The sequence below is a fragment of the Coregonus lavaretus genome, assembly GCF_964263955.1.
Source record: "Coregonus lavaretus genome assembly, chromosome: 7".
Lineage (NCBI taxonomy): Eukaryota > Metazoa > Chordata > Actinopteri > Salmoniformes > Salmonidae > Coregonus > Coregonus lavaretus.
The window spans coordinates 44,333,366-44,351,775 of NC_139994.1; the positions used below are offsets into that span (position 1 = coordinate 44,333,366).

At 42.6% G+C, this 18,410-nt stretch overlaps 1 protein-coding gene across 1 annotated transcript; it reads left to right on the forward strand.

Moving 5' to 3' along the window:
• The first annotated feature begins 427 nt into the window (after positions 1–427).
• Positions 428–17,984, forward strand: nat16 (N-acetyltransferase 16). The gene is made up of 5 exons (XM_084165198.1): positions 428–636; positions 15,237–15,460; positions 16,101–16,325; positions 16,641–16,910; positions 17,252–17,984. The coding sequence occupies exons 2-5, from the start codon at positions 15,245–15,247 to the stop codon at positions 17,582–17,584; spliced, it is 1,044 nt and encodes a 347-aa protein (XP_084021324.1). The 5' UTR covers positions 428–636; positions 15,237–15,244; the 3' UTR covers positions 17,585–17,984.
• Positions 17,985–18,410: the final 426 nt, after the last annotated feature.

An 18,410-nucleotide genomic window follows, 5' to 3' on the forward strand; every position in this document is an offset into this window, starting at 1 on the left:
CAGACCCACGAAGATTTTGAAAACAAATCCAATTTTGATAAACGTCCATATCTATTTTGTGAAATACCACAGTGTGCCATCACAGCAGCAAGATTTGGGACCTGTTGTCTTTCATATTTCAACTATTTGTCGTTATTACACTGTACACAGACAGTCATATAACATTTGAAATGTCTCTATTCTTTTGAAACTTTTGTGAGTGTAATAGGCTAATTACTTTTAATTTCTGATTGTTTAATTCACTTTTGTTCATTATCTATTCCACTTGCTTTGGCAATGTAAACTTGTTTCCCATGCCAATAAAGAGAGAGAGAGAGAGAGAGAGAGAGAGAGAGAGCGAGAGAGAGAGAGCGAGAGAGAGAGAGAGAGTGAGTGGGTGGGCTATATTGGTGATGATTGTAGGGGTTAGGATAGCCTAGCCTACTACGAGGAGAGACAGCCGAGCATGCAGGGTTTGTAGGAGGGGCCTAAACTGTAATCTCTTATATTGAACACTCGAGCCGGTGGCTCGGAGAATTTATATTTTATCCTGAAATTGAACAGTAGCGGCTGTAACCATCCATCCACCTCTTGCACCTGGCAACACACCTGCCGTTACCGACAACACTTGCACGAGACCTCCGGGCTTCACTAACGGTAAGAGGGAATGAATACATTTCACCGGCCGGCAGTGGCAGACATTTGGAGCACATTGGTGAACATAGTCTACTTTATCGATCACTCACGATAACGGTATCAATCCATGATCGATCATTATGATTTTGTAATATTTGTTGAGTCATATTTTAAATAATATTTTATTTCTAGGCTAAATTATGTTTTCATAGAAGGCAACGTATAGGCTACGTGTGATCGGTTATTCTGCATTGCCTTTCTATCTTGTCTCTGTAGCCTACCTAAACCTTTTCTCATATACCGACCCAATTATTCCACCATCCCCATCCTATTCTTATCGGCCATTTTGTGTGGCCAAATTTAAGGAATTTACCCGAGAGTCTGAGTTACAGCGGAGGGGATGGTAATGATAAAGCAATGAAACGATGTATTGACTACTCTGAAACTGGTTCATAGGCTACAATGCAGCTTTTATAGTCTACTGTAGGTCTATAGCATAATGACATTGGGTGTCTGTCTGTGTGTATTATAGTATAGGCAATGCGGATGAATGATAACGGTAGCCTATCTAATTGAATATGGATATGATCAAAGATTCATCCAATCACCGTTGAGGATGCAATCCTGGCGCTGTCACCGCCATCATCCTCAGTCGAATATAATAAATTAATATAGTAATATGAAACAATAAAGAAAACACACATATGTTTATCAGATATCACCTTTCGGCATCACTTTTGTGATCAATTTATTTGTTAGGCTATATCCAAAGATAGGCTATGCAGTTGCAGTCAGTGTGGAACGCTGAAAGCCCGGGGAAAAGGAGTCCCGTGCATTATGGCATAAAGGACAGATAGATTCTGTGTGGGGGCGGGTGGAAGCGGGGTATTTAGGGGGCAGGAGATGCCAAGCTATGATGAATAATTCCTTTATCCACAACATTGATTTTGATTATTCATTAAATTCGGCGTGCGTGCATATGCTATGTTGCATAAATAGGCATGTGCGGCTGCAATGCTATGGCAGCAGTGAGGGAGCTGAGCGGTGCGCGCGCATCCAGTATGTGAATGTACAGCACGTGCTTGGATAGAGTCGTGACAGCTAGAATTGTGAGGTTCTCTATACGTTGGTGCATGTATGGCGCAATTTACGTAGGGCCCTGTAAGGCTATTTCTCAGAACTTAGCTATAACAGCAATTCCTGTAATTATAGGTATAGGTTTACCTTAACATGTAAAGGAAATACAGTATGTAAAAGCACACGCTATACATGCATTCGAGGCAATGGTTCTTTCCCAACCTATGACAGTTCCACCGTGACCCGTATGTGTGCAGTTAGTTCGTGGTTTATTCAAAGCGTGTTCTATTTCTCCACATTGCGTCTGGGTTGGGAAACTCGCTCACCGGCGGCAAGAGGAGGTGTCGGAGATGGAGTGAGACTTCTATCCAACCTGCCCATACAGTGCGCGTGCCGTGCGCCAAAGAGCGCGTGTGCGTACGCTCGCGTTTCTGCTCCTCTCTTCCCGCATGAAGAGTGGATGCATGCATACTTTGTGATCTGATTCCACTTGGCAGTTTGGAATTCGGGAATGAAAGAGGGGAGACATGACTGTGTACTCATGATTAAATGGCATATTATTATTATTATTATTATTATTATTATTATTAGATGCATCAAGGGACAGTTGAAGAGGGAGAAAGATGGGAAAGCACAACATTGAGTAGAGAAGATTCAGAGCATCAACGCCTGCAAACTGCCCAACCTTTTATAGATATACAGACAGGTCTCTCTTTCATCCTACTCTGATTTCTGGTCTGTCTGTCTCTCGCTCTCATGCATTCTCTCTCACTCTCTCTCTGTCTCTCTCTTCTCTCACTCTCATTCTCTTTCTCTCTCGCCCTCTCTCTCTCTCTTTATCTGTCTCTCTTGTCTCTCTCCCTCCTGCAAAGTTGTCTGACTCAGACCAATGTATTAAATCTTTGTGGGTTCACCAATCCTTCCATTCCTCTGCATCTTGCACATTTACAAGTCTCTATCTATATATGCGAGCGTTGGGCATTTTAATAGATGCTACGTAGCATGTAGCCTGAGAGATTCTAAGTAAGTAAGATAGATTTGGGACGGAGTAAAGTAAGTGAGTGTCGCAGCATTTTCAAAGGACATGCCCGAGGGACTTGCTGTGCGTCCGACATGACACCCTGTTCCCTATGTAGTGCACTACTTTTGACTAGGGTCCGTAGGGTTCTGGTCAAAAGGAGGGCACTACATAAGGAAAAGGCTGTTATTTGGGACACTGCCTGTGAGATTAATGAGTGTATAGGCGCTGGTGCGGCAGAGGGGGGGGGAGGAGGTAGAGGAGAGGGGGAGAGCCTTGCACCATTGTCCCGCTTGAGCAGTTTTATGTTTTATCATGAAGGGCCCAGTGTGCGAATTACAGGGGAGCTGGGGGGGCCTCTTCACTAAATGCAACAACAGTCAAACTTTGGGGGGTCTCTAAAGAATGCTAATTTAACCATTTGCCTTTTTGTTTGAAATGCAATTTTGTACTGCTACATGGGTATGAAAATGAAAACTTATTCCAAATGAAATGAAGACCCCCACCTATCTGTCATGGTTTAAACCATTTATTGGCTGTTTGGATGCTGGAATTATTTTGGAGTGGACGAATGTGCACAGGTAGCCTGCAAAGTGATTTGTTTGACAATCAGATGAAAACATCATGACTGGTTGTGCTCATGCCACATTAAAAGGTCATACATTTTTACTGTTAAATGACATTTTTACTATCAGGCCCATAAAAAAATTGCACACGTAGGAGGTAACATGAAAAGTTATAGAGTGCCCTCTATAACCACACAGTACTGAGTACCGACCCTGCAGTTTATAAAGTCTTAACATCACAACCACAAAGTCTTAACATCACAACCACACGCACACACAAACACACACACAGTTGGTTGAATTTACCCATGCATAGCCTACACACTGATCCGAGATAAGATCGGTGTTTTTCCACCCTAACGGTTCAAGTTAGGAGTGGGGGAGGTTAAGCTGATCCTAGATCTGTGTGGATTGGCTAACTCTCTTACTGGAGTGAGTGACAGATAGAGTTACGGGAAGGTAAGAGTGTCGATGAGATCAGTGCAGACTCATCAACAGCGTCATCATCAGCTGTTCAGTCTTGTTAGTCTGTTTCTGCGTTTGCTTGCTTGTGATGCAGACATCATTGTGATGCCGATCTGGGTCTTGTTCATTAGGCACAAAACGGAAGAAAACAGACTGAAACAGGGAGGGACTACTTGTACTTTTCCAATAAGAAACGTTCATTTCATTTTCATTGCGTGTCCTAATGATCATGATGATGCATGCCATGGCATTTGTCCTGTGTCACCCACGTCAGTATAATTGACCTCAAGGGAAACAGACTCATGCCTTCGTCATTCACAGCTGGATAAGAATAGCATGTTTGTTTCATAAGTGTTTTATAAGACTTTTTCCTTAACATAAAGATAAGAAAAAAAGGTTATGTTTTGGTCGTACTCTCTTTTTTCTCCTGTTCCATCCCAGCGCATTGCATCAAATGGTGTCAGTTTATGTTTATGTTTATGTTAGTGTGTTAGTGTTTGCTTGGTCCAGTGCACCTCTAGTATAATGACGTCTATATTTCTGAAGCTCTAGTGTTACCGGAGGGGGTCGCAGTTCCGGAGTGACCCACTAGGTGTCATCCTCCGACAACCGTAGGCACCTCCTCACTCACAGTCTGGACTAATCATTATCCTATTGGTGTCACCTGTGTCTACTTGTTCACCTGTGTATTTATGCCCTCACTTCCCTGTGCTCCCTTGCTCTGTTTTCTCTGCTAGTTCTCGATGCCAAACAGTACTAATCAGTGTCTGATCGCGAGATGTATGTACAGGTACTTGAGAATTGTTCTCCCTGTTTCAAAATGCCCAGTTGCCCTTTATTTTTCCTTCCATGGCTAGAAGAAGAGATCTCAGTGACTTTGAAAGAGGGGTCTCAAAGGAGCATAGGGGGTTTAAAGGGTTGTGTGTGTGTGTGTCAGTCAGTCACCAGATCTCAACCCAATTGAACACTTATGGGAGATTCTGGAGCATCGCCTGAGACAGTGTTTTCCACCACCATAAAAGCCCCCACCAAATTATGGAATATCTCGTGGAAGAATGGTGTCGCATCCCTCCAATAGAGTTCCAGACAAGGCGCATTGAAGCTGTTCTGGCGGCTTGTGGTGGCCCAACACCCTATTAAGACACTTTATGTTAGTGTTTCCTTTATTTTGGCAGTTACCTGTACGCCCATATTACTGCATCTCTTCTAGTATGATCTAATATGTCTATATCAGCGGTTCCCAACCTTTTCTGTTCCGGGAACCACCAAATACCTTCATAAGCTGTTGAGGATCACCATTCGTGGAGTCTCAGAATCATAAATGTCTTTGCGATCAAATGTAGTCAATTTTAGCAGTGAATGTAGCAAATGAAAGGCCTATTATTATTATAAACAATTTGTATTGTGAAAAGTAATGTAATATCGCTTATAATGCCATTAATACACCCATTTTGGAAGAAATAATAAAATAAATCGATATTAAATCATTTGCAGACCACCTGCAGTACCCCTGTGGACCATATGTGGAAACCACTGTTCTACTCTATATTTTCTGCTGCTCTAGTATCATCTAATATGTCTATATTTTCTGCTGCTCTAGTATGATCTAATACGTCTATATTTTCTGCTGCTCTAGTATGATCTAATACGTCTATATTTTCTGCTGCTCTAGTATGATCTAATTCGTCTATATTTTCTGCTGCTCTAGTATGATCTAATACGTCTATATTTTCTGCTGCTCTAGTATGATCTAATACGTCTTTATTTTCTGCTGCTCTAGTATGATCTAATACGTCTATATTTTCTGCTGCTCTACTATGATCTAATACGTCTATATTTTCTGCTGCTCTAGTATGATCTAATACGTCTATATTTTCTGCTGCTCTTGGAGGATGTACGTTTCTATTTCTGCAGCTCTAGTATGATGTAAGTCTATATTTCTGCTCTTCGATGGTTCCTAACCTAACCTAAGGTCATTGTCTGTAATCCTCCTTAATAAACTTATATAATCAGAGAGATGGGAAGAGGAAATTAGTCTTTTGGAATTACGCAATGTTAAACTGGCAGATATGGGGATAGTAAGTTTAGGATTTTGACAAAAAAAGATAATGATAGGATGAGAGAGAGAGAGAGAGAGAGATAGAGAGGTTCTGTAAAATGATGGGCTGATGAAGATGGGAGTAAAAAGAGGGAGAGTGGGAGATTTATACAAACAAGAGGAAGTACTGTACTCATGCTTGATGTTGATGTCCTTAGAAAACAATTAAAATAAGGCCACATATTGTATTTTGATGACATTTAAATGTCATGTCCCATAGCGTGTGATGTTCTCTAGCGCAGAAATCATCTAACTTAGACTGATTAACCGTTAAATGAGCGCCGGGTAGAAGCTGCCCATAGGCACAGATCTAGGATCAGCTCAGGCAATCCCCAATCCTAACCCTAACCATTATAGGGGGAATGTCAAAACCAACCTCAGATCAGCTGCTATGGGAGGGAAATACTGTACAGGGGAAATACAGTGTATAAATACGTCATGGGATTTTACCACAGAGAGTTATGTAAACACACAAGCATGAGCACATGGACTAGATCCAGAGGGAGGGAGTCAGAGGGAGGAGACAAAGAGAGAGGGAGGGAGAGAGGATGAGGCTGCTGCCTCTTGTGTTTGTTGTGTGCTTGTGCAAGCAAGCATGCTTGCGCGTGTGTGTGTGTGTATGTGTTCGTGACAAAGAATGATAGAGAGAGATAGATAGAGAGGCCACTACCCTCACATTGCACTGCCTATTGTGACGTATTTACAAAGACAAAACCCAACTGAAACCAGGTTGCCCTTTTACAATCCCCTTGAAACACCGCAGCAACAGCCTTCAGTTCAGGAATCAGGACAGATGATAAGTATCTGGCTTGTAAAAATTAAATGTAATCTCCAGTTATAGATTGTGTTGATAAGTTCTCCCTATTCAGATGAAAGGAGGGAGAATTGTATCGTGCCCATGCAAAATGATCACATCATTTATTTCTGGATCAAATATTCACCTATTACTTTTCTTGTTCTCTATCTCGAAGACCTTGCGTGATAAGATTGAGGATTCTCTCTCTCTCTCTCTCTCTCTCTCTCTCTCTCTCTCTCTCTCTCTCTCTCTCTCTCTCTCTCTCTCTCTCTCTCTCTCTCTCTCTCTCTCTATCTCTCTCTCTCACACACACACACACACAGACAAACACGCGTCTCCTGTGCTCGATGATGATGGAATGTATTGACATGGCATTTTACTTCACACGGATCGGCAGACACTGCTCGCTGAATAAGTTATCCATGATTAGAAGTGTGTTTGTTTGCGTGAGAGAGAGTGAGAGAGAGAAAGAGAGAGAATCCTCAATCTTACCACGCAAGGTCTTCGAGATAGAGAACAAGGAAAGTCATAGGTGAAAATTTGATCCAGAAATAGATGATGTGAAGAGTGTTATGTGTAATAGGTTAATTAAAGGTGTGATCTGTAATTTCTTCGTCCCCTGAAGGTGTGATCTGTCGTTTCTTTGTCCCTTGTGTGGGTCCACAGGATAAAATTGACAAAATCAAATGGAAATCTCAAACTCCCACACACACGCATGCACTGACACACACACACACACACACACACACACACAGACAAACACGCGTCTCCTGTGCTCGATGATGATGGAATGTATTGACATGGCATTTTACTTCACACGGATCGGCAGACACTGCTCGCTGAATAAATTATCCATGATTAGAAGTGTGTTTGTTTGCGTGAGAGAGAGTGAGAGAGAGAAAGAGAGAGAATCCTAAATCTTACCACGCAAGGTCTTCGAGATAGAGAACAAGGAAAGTCATAGGTGAATATTTGATCCAGAAATAGATGATGTGAAGAGTGTTATGTGTAATAGGTTAATTAAAGGTGTGATCTGTAATTTCTTCGTCCCCTGAAGGTGTGATCTGTCGTTTCTTTGTCCCTTGTGTGGGTCCACAGGATAAAATTGACAAAATCAAATGGAAATCTCAAACTCCCACACACACGCATGCACTGACACACACACACACACACACACACACACACACACACACACACACACACACACACACACACACACACACACACACACACACACACAATTGCGCCTGAGTTATAGGATAGGTTATTGTTTTGATATTGGACTTACAGTACTGAGGTTATACTCATTGCATACTACTCTTTGTGTTGTTTTGGTTACGGCTCTCTAAAACTCGTAATAACTAGGCCTGCAGGCCTATTGGCACTATTACAGAGATGACTACTATACAGTATTATTGTTGATAAACGCCTAAAGGACTTCTATGTCACAAATGGCACCCTATTCCCTTTATAGTGCACTCATTTTGACCAGAGCTCTATGCGTGCCCTGGTCAAAAGTAGTGCTATAAATAGGGAATAATAGGGTGCCATTTGGAACACACTATCAATTTGAAACCATGACACATCTATCACTGTCTCCCTTCACTTACATAAAGAGATAACAGACAGTCTTCTAATCTCGCTCCAATCCTCTGTTTAGTACAAGAGTCAGGACAGTAGCGCGTGTGTGTGTGTGATGGTGTGTCTGACGGTGTGTATGTGTGTGTATGTTTGTGTGTGTGTGTGTGTGTGCCTGTGTTTGTGCACGTGTGCAAGTATGTACAGCAGCACTGTATAGCCTAAATCCTCTTCTTCGCTGTCATCCTCTGTTGTCATGTGATCCAGTTTAGTCAGTGTCACTGCTGTTTCAAAGGGATAGGTAGAAAGAGAGAATTTCAGGGCAAATGGATTCTATCCTATTCTATGCTTTCTTATTCTATCCTATCCTATTCTATCCTATTCTATTCTATCATATTCCATCCTATTCTATCCTATCCTATTCTATCCTATTCTATTCTATCCTATTCTATCCTATTCTATCCTATCCTATTCTATCCTATTCTATCCTATCCTATTCTATCCTATCCTATTCTATCCTATCCTATTCTATTCTATCCTATTCTATCCTATCCTATCCTATTCTATCCTATCCTATCCTATTCTATCCTATTCTATCCTATTCTATCCTATCCTATTCTATCCTATTTTATTCTATCCTATTCTATCCTATTCTATCCTATCCTATTCTGTCCTATCCTATTCTACCCTATTCTATCATATTCTGTCCTATTCTATTCTGTCCTATCCTATTCTATCCTATTCTGTCCTATCCTATTCTATCCTATTCTATTCTATCATATTCTATCCTATCCTATTCTATCCTATTATATCCTATCCTATTCTATCCTATCCTATTCTATCCTATTCTATCCTATTATATCCTATCCTATTCTATCCTATCCTATTCTATCCTATCCTATTCTATCATATTCTATCCTATTCTATTCTATCCTATTCTATCCTATCCTATTCTATCCTATTCTATTCTATCCTATTCTATCCTATCCTATTCTATCCTATTCTATCCTATTCTATCCTATTTTATTCTATCCTATCCTATTCTATCCTATTCTATCCTATTTTATTCTATCCTATTCTATCCTATCCTATTCTGTCCTATCCTATTCTATCCTATTCTATCCTATTCTGTCCTATTCTATTCTGTCCTATCCTATTCTATTCTATCCTATTCTATCCTATCCTATTCTATCCTATTCTATCCTATTCTATCCTATCCTATCCTATCCTATCCTATTCTATCCTATTCTATCCTATTCTATCCTATCCTATTCTATCCTATTTTATTCTATCCTATTTTATTCTATCCTATTCTATCCTATTCTATCCTATTCTATCCTATTCTGTCCTATCCTATTCTATCCTATTCTATTCTATCCTATTCTATCCTATTCTATCCTATTCTGTCCTATCCTATTCTATCCTATTCTATTATATCCTATTCTATCCTATTTTATTCTATCCTATTCTATCCTATCCTATTCTATTCTATCCTATTTTATTATATTCTATCCTATTGTATTCTATCCTATTCTATTCTATCCTGTTCTATTCTATTCTATTCTATCCTATTTTATTTATTATATATGCCGTATACAGTTTGTAATAGGTGGTTTGAGCATATCACTTGGTGCCTCTTTGCCAAGTACATTATAGGCCACGCCTACCTACCATCTAAACTTGATTAAAAACATAATGTACTATATCGTTCAAGAGGAAGTTATCATTATCGAGGCCACACACATAATCGTAGTGTCATCGGATTTCAGTCTTAACAAAATATGATATTTTTTGAGGAGTTTGACACATCCATACCTCATGCTATCAATAGACCTTCAACCCCAATCTGAAATAAAGGATGCCACCTTTCCAACAAGTCAGTTCATAAAATTTCTGCCCTGCTAGAGCTGACCCGGTCAACTGTAAGTGTGATTATTGTGTAGTGGAAATGTCTAGGAGCAACAACGGCTCAGCCACACAAGCTCACAGAACAGGACCGGCGAGTGCTGAAGCGCGTAGCAACACTCACTACCGAGTTCCAAACTGCCTCTGGAAGCAACGTCAGCACAACAACTGTTCGTCTGGAGCTTCAATAAATGGGTTTCCATGGCCGAGCAGCCTAAGATCACCATGCGCAATGCCAAGCGTCGGCTGGAGTGTTGTAAAGTTCACCGCCATTGGACTCTGGAGCAGTGGAAACACATTCTCTGGAGTGATGAATCACACTTCACCATCTGGCAGTCCAATGGACAAATCTGGGTTTGGTGGATGCCAGGAGAACGCTACCTGCCCGAATGCATAGTGCCAACTGTAAAGTTTGGTGGACGGGGAATAATGGTCTGTGGCTGTTTTTCATGGTTCAAGCTAGGCCCCTTAGCTCCAGTGAAGGGAAATCTTAACGCTACAGCATACAATGACATTCTAGATGATTCTGTGCTTCCAACTTTGTGGCAACAGTTTGGGGAAGATCCTTTGCTGTTTCAGCATGACAGTGCCCTCGTGCACAAAGTGAAGTCCATACAGAAATGGTTTGTCGAGTTCGGTGTGGAAGAACTTGACTGGCCTGCACAGAGGCCTGACCTCAACCCCATCGAACACCTTTAGAATGAATTGGAATGTTGACTGCGAGTCAAGCCTAATCGTCCAACATCAGTGCACGACCTCACTAATGCTCTTGCGGCTGATGGAAGCAAGTCTCCGCAGCAATGTTCCAACATCTAGTAGAAAGCCTTCCCAGAAGAGTGGAGGCTGTTATAGCAGCAAAAGGGGGACCAACTCAATATTAATGCCCATGATTTTGGAATGAGACGTTCGACGAGCAGGTGCCCACATACTTTTGGTCATGTAGTGTATCACTTGGTGCCTCTTTGTTCAGTATGTTTGCTTGCCTGCCAACCAAACGTCAGCAAGAACATCATGCAGAAACAACCTTCCTGTCCTCTCTTCTCCTTACACCATGCACCTCTGATAGGCTTTTGTGTTTCTGTAATGGACAGGTGTCTGTTTACACTCTTAAAGAAACCGGTTCCAAAAGGGTCGTAGACAGTGGTGTGTGTGTGTGTGTGTGTATATGTGGACGGTCGATTGATTGGAAGGGCGCTGCTGAGATGTGTATTGATGTAATGCTAAAGTTCATGTGGCAGTTAGTGATTCATTGTGTGCGTGGTTTGTGTGTGTGTGTGTGTGCATGTGCGTCCCCTTGTGCGTCTGCTTGTGTGTGTGTGACACTGGCAAGACCCTCCCTCTCCCCTCCACCCCCAGTGTGTGTATGGCACCATGCCTGTGCATGCCAATTGATGGAAAAGTACCAGTGAGAGACAGGGAAAGTTTTAGGTCTGTTGGGGCCAGACAGTGTTTTCTCTGTCCCAGGCAGGCGGCCTCCCTCCCTCCCCCAGCCCAGACACATCTCCCATCGACAGATTATCGTAAATGTCTGGCCCTGCTAGAAGCCTCATTTCCCCTGTGGCCAATTAACAGTAACTGTCCATGCATGCATGAGACAGAGAACACACACACATACGGAGACATAGATACACTCTTACACATAGAAATACACAATAAAGTATGAAAATGTATGCACTCACTATTGTAAGTCGCTCTAGATACGGACGTCTGCTAAATGACTAAAACGTCAATGTAAAATGTACAGACATATTACACACTGACGGAGAAACACACACACACACACACACACACACACACACACACACACACACACACACACACACACACACACACACACACACACACACACACACACACACACACACACACACACACACACACACACACAGGCTTTAACCACTCAATAATCTCTGCACCTTTCTGGAATCCCTTTCCAATTACCTGAGCCCTTCTCTTCTCTCGCTTGTTTCGCCTCATTCTTTTCCCAAGCCCAGAAAAATGTGATTGTTTTCCCGAGCGAGCCAGTGTTTTCCGAGGAATCCAGGGAAGCGGGTGAGGGGGAATTACTGAAGGGATTAAGGGGATAGGGGGTTGACAGAGGGGGGCGCGCCACAGGGATGGATGCCAGTCGCCTCTCTCTTTGCCACATACAAACTGATGCCAAACTGGACGGGCAAGCTGGGCTGGCGTCCTGGCGATGACCAGAAATCACATTAGTGCCGTCTGTGTGGTTAGGGGTTGTGTTGTCTGTGTTTTTCCTGACCAAGACCCCGTCCACTCTGGTCAAAACATTGGGATGTGGTAGTAAGCTAAGAGGTTATGGTTGTGTAGTCTGCCTGACCAAGACCCTTTGAGGTTGAATTGTTTTGAAGCTACTTACTCTGTCTGACCAATGCCTATTGATGTTAAAGTTGACCCATTGATGTGAATTACAGGGATATTGTTGAAGTGTTGTGAAGCTTAAAGTATACAGGCGTCTAAACAGTGTATAGGTGTAATAGGAATTGCTAGGACTGTAATGGGGAAATGTAAGATCACTAAAGTTCATATATATATATATATATAGCCTTTATTTAACTAGACAAGTCAGTTAAGAACAAATTATTATGTACAATGACGGCCTACCCCGGCCAAACCAGGATGACGCTGGGCCAATTGTGCGCCGCCCTATGGTACTCCCAATCACGGCTGGATTGTGATACAGCCTGGAATCGAACCAGGGTCTGTAGTGGCACATTTGGAAAAGTGACCTAGGTCTCAATATGTCTTCCCTGTTAAAATAAAGGTTAAAAAAACAATAATAATAATATTTAGTTTAGAGTGATTAACACAATGTTTAGCATATTTATATATATTTTTATATATTTTTTATTTAACCTGATTTAACTATGACACAAGGACAGACGAGTTGTGCATTCCATATGATGTACTACACATGATTTCCAGTGTTCTATTTGTGTCACTCAAGGTGCGGGTTGATGGTCACTAGACTTGATACTGAATGTTATGGATTATTCTCATATCCGTTGATAGTGATTGACGCCAGACTGCGAATACAACAGTGAATAATTAGTGTGTCCCCGGTCCTTGTACCTATAGTCTGGCATCAATTAATATCAACAGATATGAGAACAATCCATAACATTCAGTATCAAGTCTAGTGACCGTCATCCAGCACCTTGAGTGTCACAAACAGAACACTGGAAATCATGTGTATTACATAAAGGGAAAATATACACTCAGTGGCCAGTTTATTAGGTAAACCCATCTAGTACCGGGTCAGCCCCCTTTGCCACCAGAACAGCTGGAATTCTTCGGGGAATGGAAACGTTGCTCAATTGGTATCAAGGGACCTAACGTGTGCCAGGAAAACATTCCCCACACCATTACACCACCGCCACCAGCCTGTACCATTGACACTAGGCAGGATGGAGCCATGGACTCATGTTGCTAATGCCAAATCCTGACTGCTATCAGCATGACTCAACAGGATCCGGGATTTGTCGGACCAGGCAATGTTTTTCCACTCCTCAATTGTCCAGTGTTGGTGATCGCGTGCCCACTGGAGCCGCTTCTTCTTGTTTTTAGCTGATAGGAGTGGAACCCATTGTGGTCGTCTGCTGCAATAGCCCATCTGTGACAAGGACAGACGAGTTGTGCGTTCCGAGATGCCATTATGCACACCACTGTTGTACTGTGCCGTCATTTGCCTGTTTGTGGCCCCGCTGTTAGCTTGCACGATTTTTACCATTGTCCTTCGACCTCTCATCAACAAGCTGTTTTCGGCCACAGGACTGCTGCTGATTGGATGTTTTTTGTTTGTCGCACCATTCTCGGTAAACCCTAGATAGACACTGTTGTGCGTGAAAAGCCCAGGAAGCCGTCCGTTTCTGAGATTCTGGAACCAGCGCGCCTGGCACCGACGATCATACCACGCTCAAAGACGCTTAAGGTCACTAGTTTTGCCCATTCTAACGTTCAATCGAATGGTAACTGAATGCCTCTATGCCTGTCTGCCTGCTTTATATAGCAAGCCACGGCCACGTGACTCACTGTCTGTAGGAGAGAACTATTTTCGTGAACGGGGTGTTGTACCTAATAAACTGGCCACTGAGTGTATAAATATGCTAAACATTGTGTTATTCACTCTAAAATACATTTCCCCATTACAATGGGTATTCGACATCTTACTTTTTGAAGGATGCTTTGTGTACTTAGCAGCTTTGGAAAAATGCTGGATGTGTGTTCTGCAGCATATTTCCCTTCTGTCGAACCTGCTGTTCAGTATTTCTCCTTAAAGGCCCAATGCAGCAATTTTTATAGCAATATCAAATTATTTCTGGGTAACAATTAAGTACCTTACTATAATAGTTTTCCATTAAAATGGTCAAAAAGAAACAAAAATCGCTTTTTAGCAAAAACACTATTTCTGTAGCAACTCTATTTGTTATTGGCCTATTAAGTAATTTATCACCTGATGATGTCACCAGGCAAGCCAAAACTCCACCCATGCAAAACCTGCTGATTAGAATGTCATGTGTAGATTTTATTTTCAACCAGCAACAATCAGGAAATAACACTGATAAAAATGTGTCACACTTTTACATTGTAAGTTTCATCAGCTGATGTACAATATGATACAAAACAGAATTTTGACTGCACTGCCTTTTAAGATACTGTAGCTTTACTTTACTGGAGTTGAGTGAGATCACATTCTCAATTACAGCAACGGATGTGCTTCCTGTCCATTTGGTTTATAGGCCTGCTCCTGGTCCCTAATCAGATTTCTGCACTCTCTCTCGCCCTTTCTCTTTCTCTCTCTTCCTGATCTCTATTGATCTCTCTCCCTAACTCCCTCCTCTCATTCTCTTTATATCAATCTATCTATCTCCCTCCCACCCTTCTCTCTCACTCCTTCACTCTTTCTACCTGATCTCTTCATTTATCTATCCCTCTCTCTTACTTGACCTTTTCCACCTTCCTCTTGTTCTTCTCTTCCTCACTACTTTCTCCAAAGTTCTTTCCTCTCCTCCATTTCCCCCTTTCTCTCTCCCCTCCTCTGTCCTTCCTCCCTCTCCATCCCATCTCTCCCCCTCCATCCCTTCATCCTCTCTCCAGCTGTAAAGATGAAGATTGAGAACAGCCTGCCCCGCCCCCAGCTCCCCGAGACCCCTCCCCAGACAGGCCTCCAGTTCACCGTGGCGACAGAGGAGGACTTTGAAGAGATCATGGCGATGAGCCAGGACATCTACGGAGGGCTGGACTACCTGCCGACCCGCTACACCGCCTGGCTCTCCGAGTCCAACCGCACCGTCATACTGGCCCGCAAGCAGGGCAAAGTGGTGAGAAAAGGTTATAAAGTGTGTCATAAGCATGTTATAGTATGTTTATAAAGATGTTATTAAGGTGCTGTAAGCGTGTTAGGAATGCTTCCAGGCTTGGCAACAGGAGACCAACTGCACTGTCGTACTGGAGTGCAAACAGGGCAAAGTGGTGAGAACAGGCTATAAAGGGTGTTATAAGCTGTCATAAGGGTACTATAAACATGTTATAGCGTGTTTTAAGGGGGTTATTAAGCTGTTATAAGGGCTGTATTAGGAACTACCAGTACCTGCCCACGCGCTACACCGCCTGGCTGTCTGAGACCAACCACGCTGTCACACTGATGCTTTGCAAACAAGCAGAGCAAAGTGGTGTGAGAAGGAGTTACAATGGTCTTACAAGGGTGATACCAAATAAATAGAATCCATGTTAGAGTCCTAAAGGAACACTGGAGATGAGGAGTGGCCTACTTTGGAACCATTGAGAGTTATATAACCTAGAAATAACCATGAGAAAATAACAAGAATATTACTGATAATGTTCACACAAAATGTATCTCTTCAACTATTCATAATCTCCCTCCATCTTTCTCTCCCCCTCTCCTTTCTTCCCCATCCCCTTCTCCTTTATCCCTTCGTTCCTCCCCTCTCCCCCCACCAGATTGCCCTGGAGTCGGTGTGTGTGATAGATGACGGTGACACCATGCTGGTGGAGGGGTTACGTGTGGCCCCCCAGGAGAGGGGGAAGGGCGTGGCAGGGGTGCTTCTGCGGTTCTGCTCTCAGCTGGTCAAGTCCAAGTGGCCTGAGGTGAAGGTGACCAGGCTGACCCGCGACGACCAGCTGGGGCCCAAGGACTTTCAGAAGTACCGCCTCATCACCAAACAGGTAGGTATTGGTTAATTTGTTAATTGGTTGCGTGCTTGCTTGGTTAATTGATTGATTAGTACCGTAAGTCCGTAAGTCTTCCAAGTTTCCAACATTGTCCAAGTTATTTCTAGTCATCATATTTATGACTAGAAACCATTATAACTCTAGTCCACTTGAGTTGAGACACGTGTCAGGAAAGCATGTTTTACCAAAATTACAGATTTCCCTTTTCACAATGCTTCAGTGTGTGCTAAATTCAATTCGCAGTCTATTAACCAACCATACAACCTTCTCTTTACCCTACGTCCTTTCACCACCGGCTCACTCCCAAAGGGCATCCTGCTAGTTCGCTTCAATGCCGAAGACCTCAAGCTCCGGCTCTCCGAACTGGGGCTGCATGTGACCCTACCCCCCTCCTCTGAGGGTACCCCCCAGGGTTCTGACACCTCCCTGGTTCCCCCGGTCCTTCTGGACCTCAACGAGGCCCACCAGATGTTCCTCAACTCTGGCCTGATGTCCGACGTACTCCCTAACGCTACCATCGTCCAGGACTGGCAGCCGTTCAAGCCCCTGCCCAGCAACATGGCCATTCTTCTGAAGAAGGTAAAATATGATATCATAATGAGGACCTCAACGGAAATAAGTCGGTTGACTTTATCATGTTTAGGGTTGCAAAATTCCTGTAACTTTCCCAACATTCCCAGGTTTCCCAGAAATCACTGTTGGAAGACTCCCGGAATCAGGAGAAAATAAGCATCCGTAATCCACCCAAACAGGATTTCTGGAAAACTTGGGGATTTTGGGAATGTTACACAAATTTTGCAACCCAAATAGTTTTTTAAATCCTTGATAATTTTAAATGTATTGCTCTACTCCCATGGCTGAAGCAACTTGATACGTATTTCACATTTCTCAAATAAAATGAATGAATTCACTCATTCAAGGATATCGACTGGATGGTGGACGACCGTGACGCCCCAGCCGTGGCCAGCCTCTGCACCCACCCCTTCCGGGTGCCCGGAGGTCCTTACCGAGTTGGTGACGACACATACTACCTCAACATCGACGTGTTCGGCAAGGACATAGGCCTGGTGCTCCAGCAGTTCCTGAGTCACCTCCGGCGCCACACAGCCACCCTGAAGGGGCACGTCATGTGCCAGATGTTTCTGGATCCTCCCATGTGGAAACCCATGGCCGAATTCTGTCGCCAGACATTGAAGGTGGAGCTGGTGAAGGAATATACAGAGCAGTGCGTGGTCGAGTCAGATGTCATGTAGCTGGCAGAAGAGGAAGGAGGAAGAGGAAGAGGAGAAACAATATGAGGGAAAAAACATGAAAGTTGACAAATTCAGAAGATTTTCCAGAGACCCAATGAATGAACGAACCACATTCTCTTTAGAAAATGAAATGGAAAAGTTCCCCAAGAAACTTCGGAAGGATTAGCAACAACCTCCATAAGCAAGTCTATAGTGAAACAAATTAGAAGCTGCATTAGATTTGCAATATGTTTGATATTAACACTACCACTAACAAAAATATTTTAGGAAAAAAGACAGTTATATGATATACCTTTGACAAATCAGTTTAAATTAGTTTCTCACAGTCTTTTACCATTCATTCATCGCAAAAATCGAACTCTTAACAACAGAAGTAACTTTATGCTAACGTTACTCCTTTAAAAATGAAAAAAAAAAAATGCAAGCTAGTTTACGGTATGTCATGCCTTTCAATCCTTTTTTTGTAAATATAAAGTATAAATATGTACACATTCTGAATTGCAAAGAAGTCTGCACAACTCTTGAGGCACTTTATTAAACCATATGGGCTGTTGTGCTAAAGTGCGAGTGATGACGTGAGGAAGAGAGGAGTTGGTTTACTTTTAGAGATAACTGAATTTAACTGATTTAGAACGCATCACTCCCATCCATAGTAACGGTAGAAATCCTTTTGGACTTATTCTATCTAACACCAAATCCCCAAATACTGTCGAACAAACAAAAGCCCTTCAGTGAATCTTACAGAGCATTTGCACGCTTATAATTCACACTAAAAGGCTGAAACGGAACAGCTAGAAACACACTTAGCTCATAATACTAAAACATG

What these genes read in the sequence shown, in the direction of transcription:
- nat16 (XM_084165198.1), top strand. Translation starts at nt 15,245, where the DNA reads ATGAAGATTGAGAACAGCCTGCCCCGCCCCCAGCTCCCCGAGACCCCT. An exon ending in ACCGCCTCATCACCAAACAG is followed by an intron (nt 16,326 to 16,640) that starts GTAGGTATTGGT and finishes TCACTCCCAAAG; the next exon opens with GGCATCCTGCTAGTTCGCTT. An exon ending in TGGCCATTCTTCTGAAGAAG is followed by an intron (nt 16,911 to 17,251) that starts GTAAAATATGAT and finishes CACTCATTCAAG; the next exon opens with GATATCGACTGGATGGTGGA.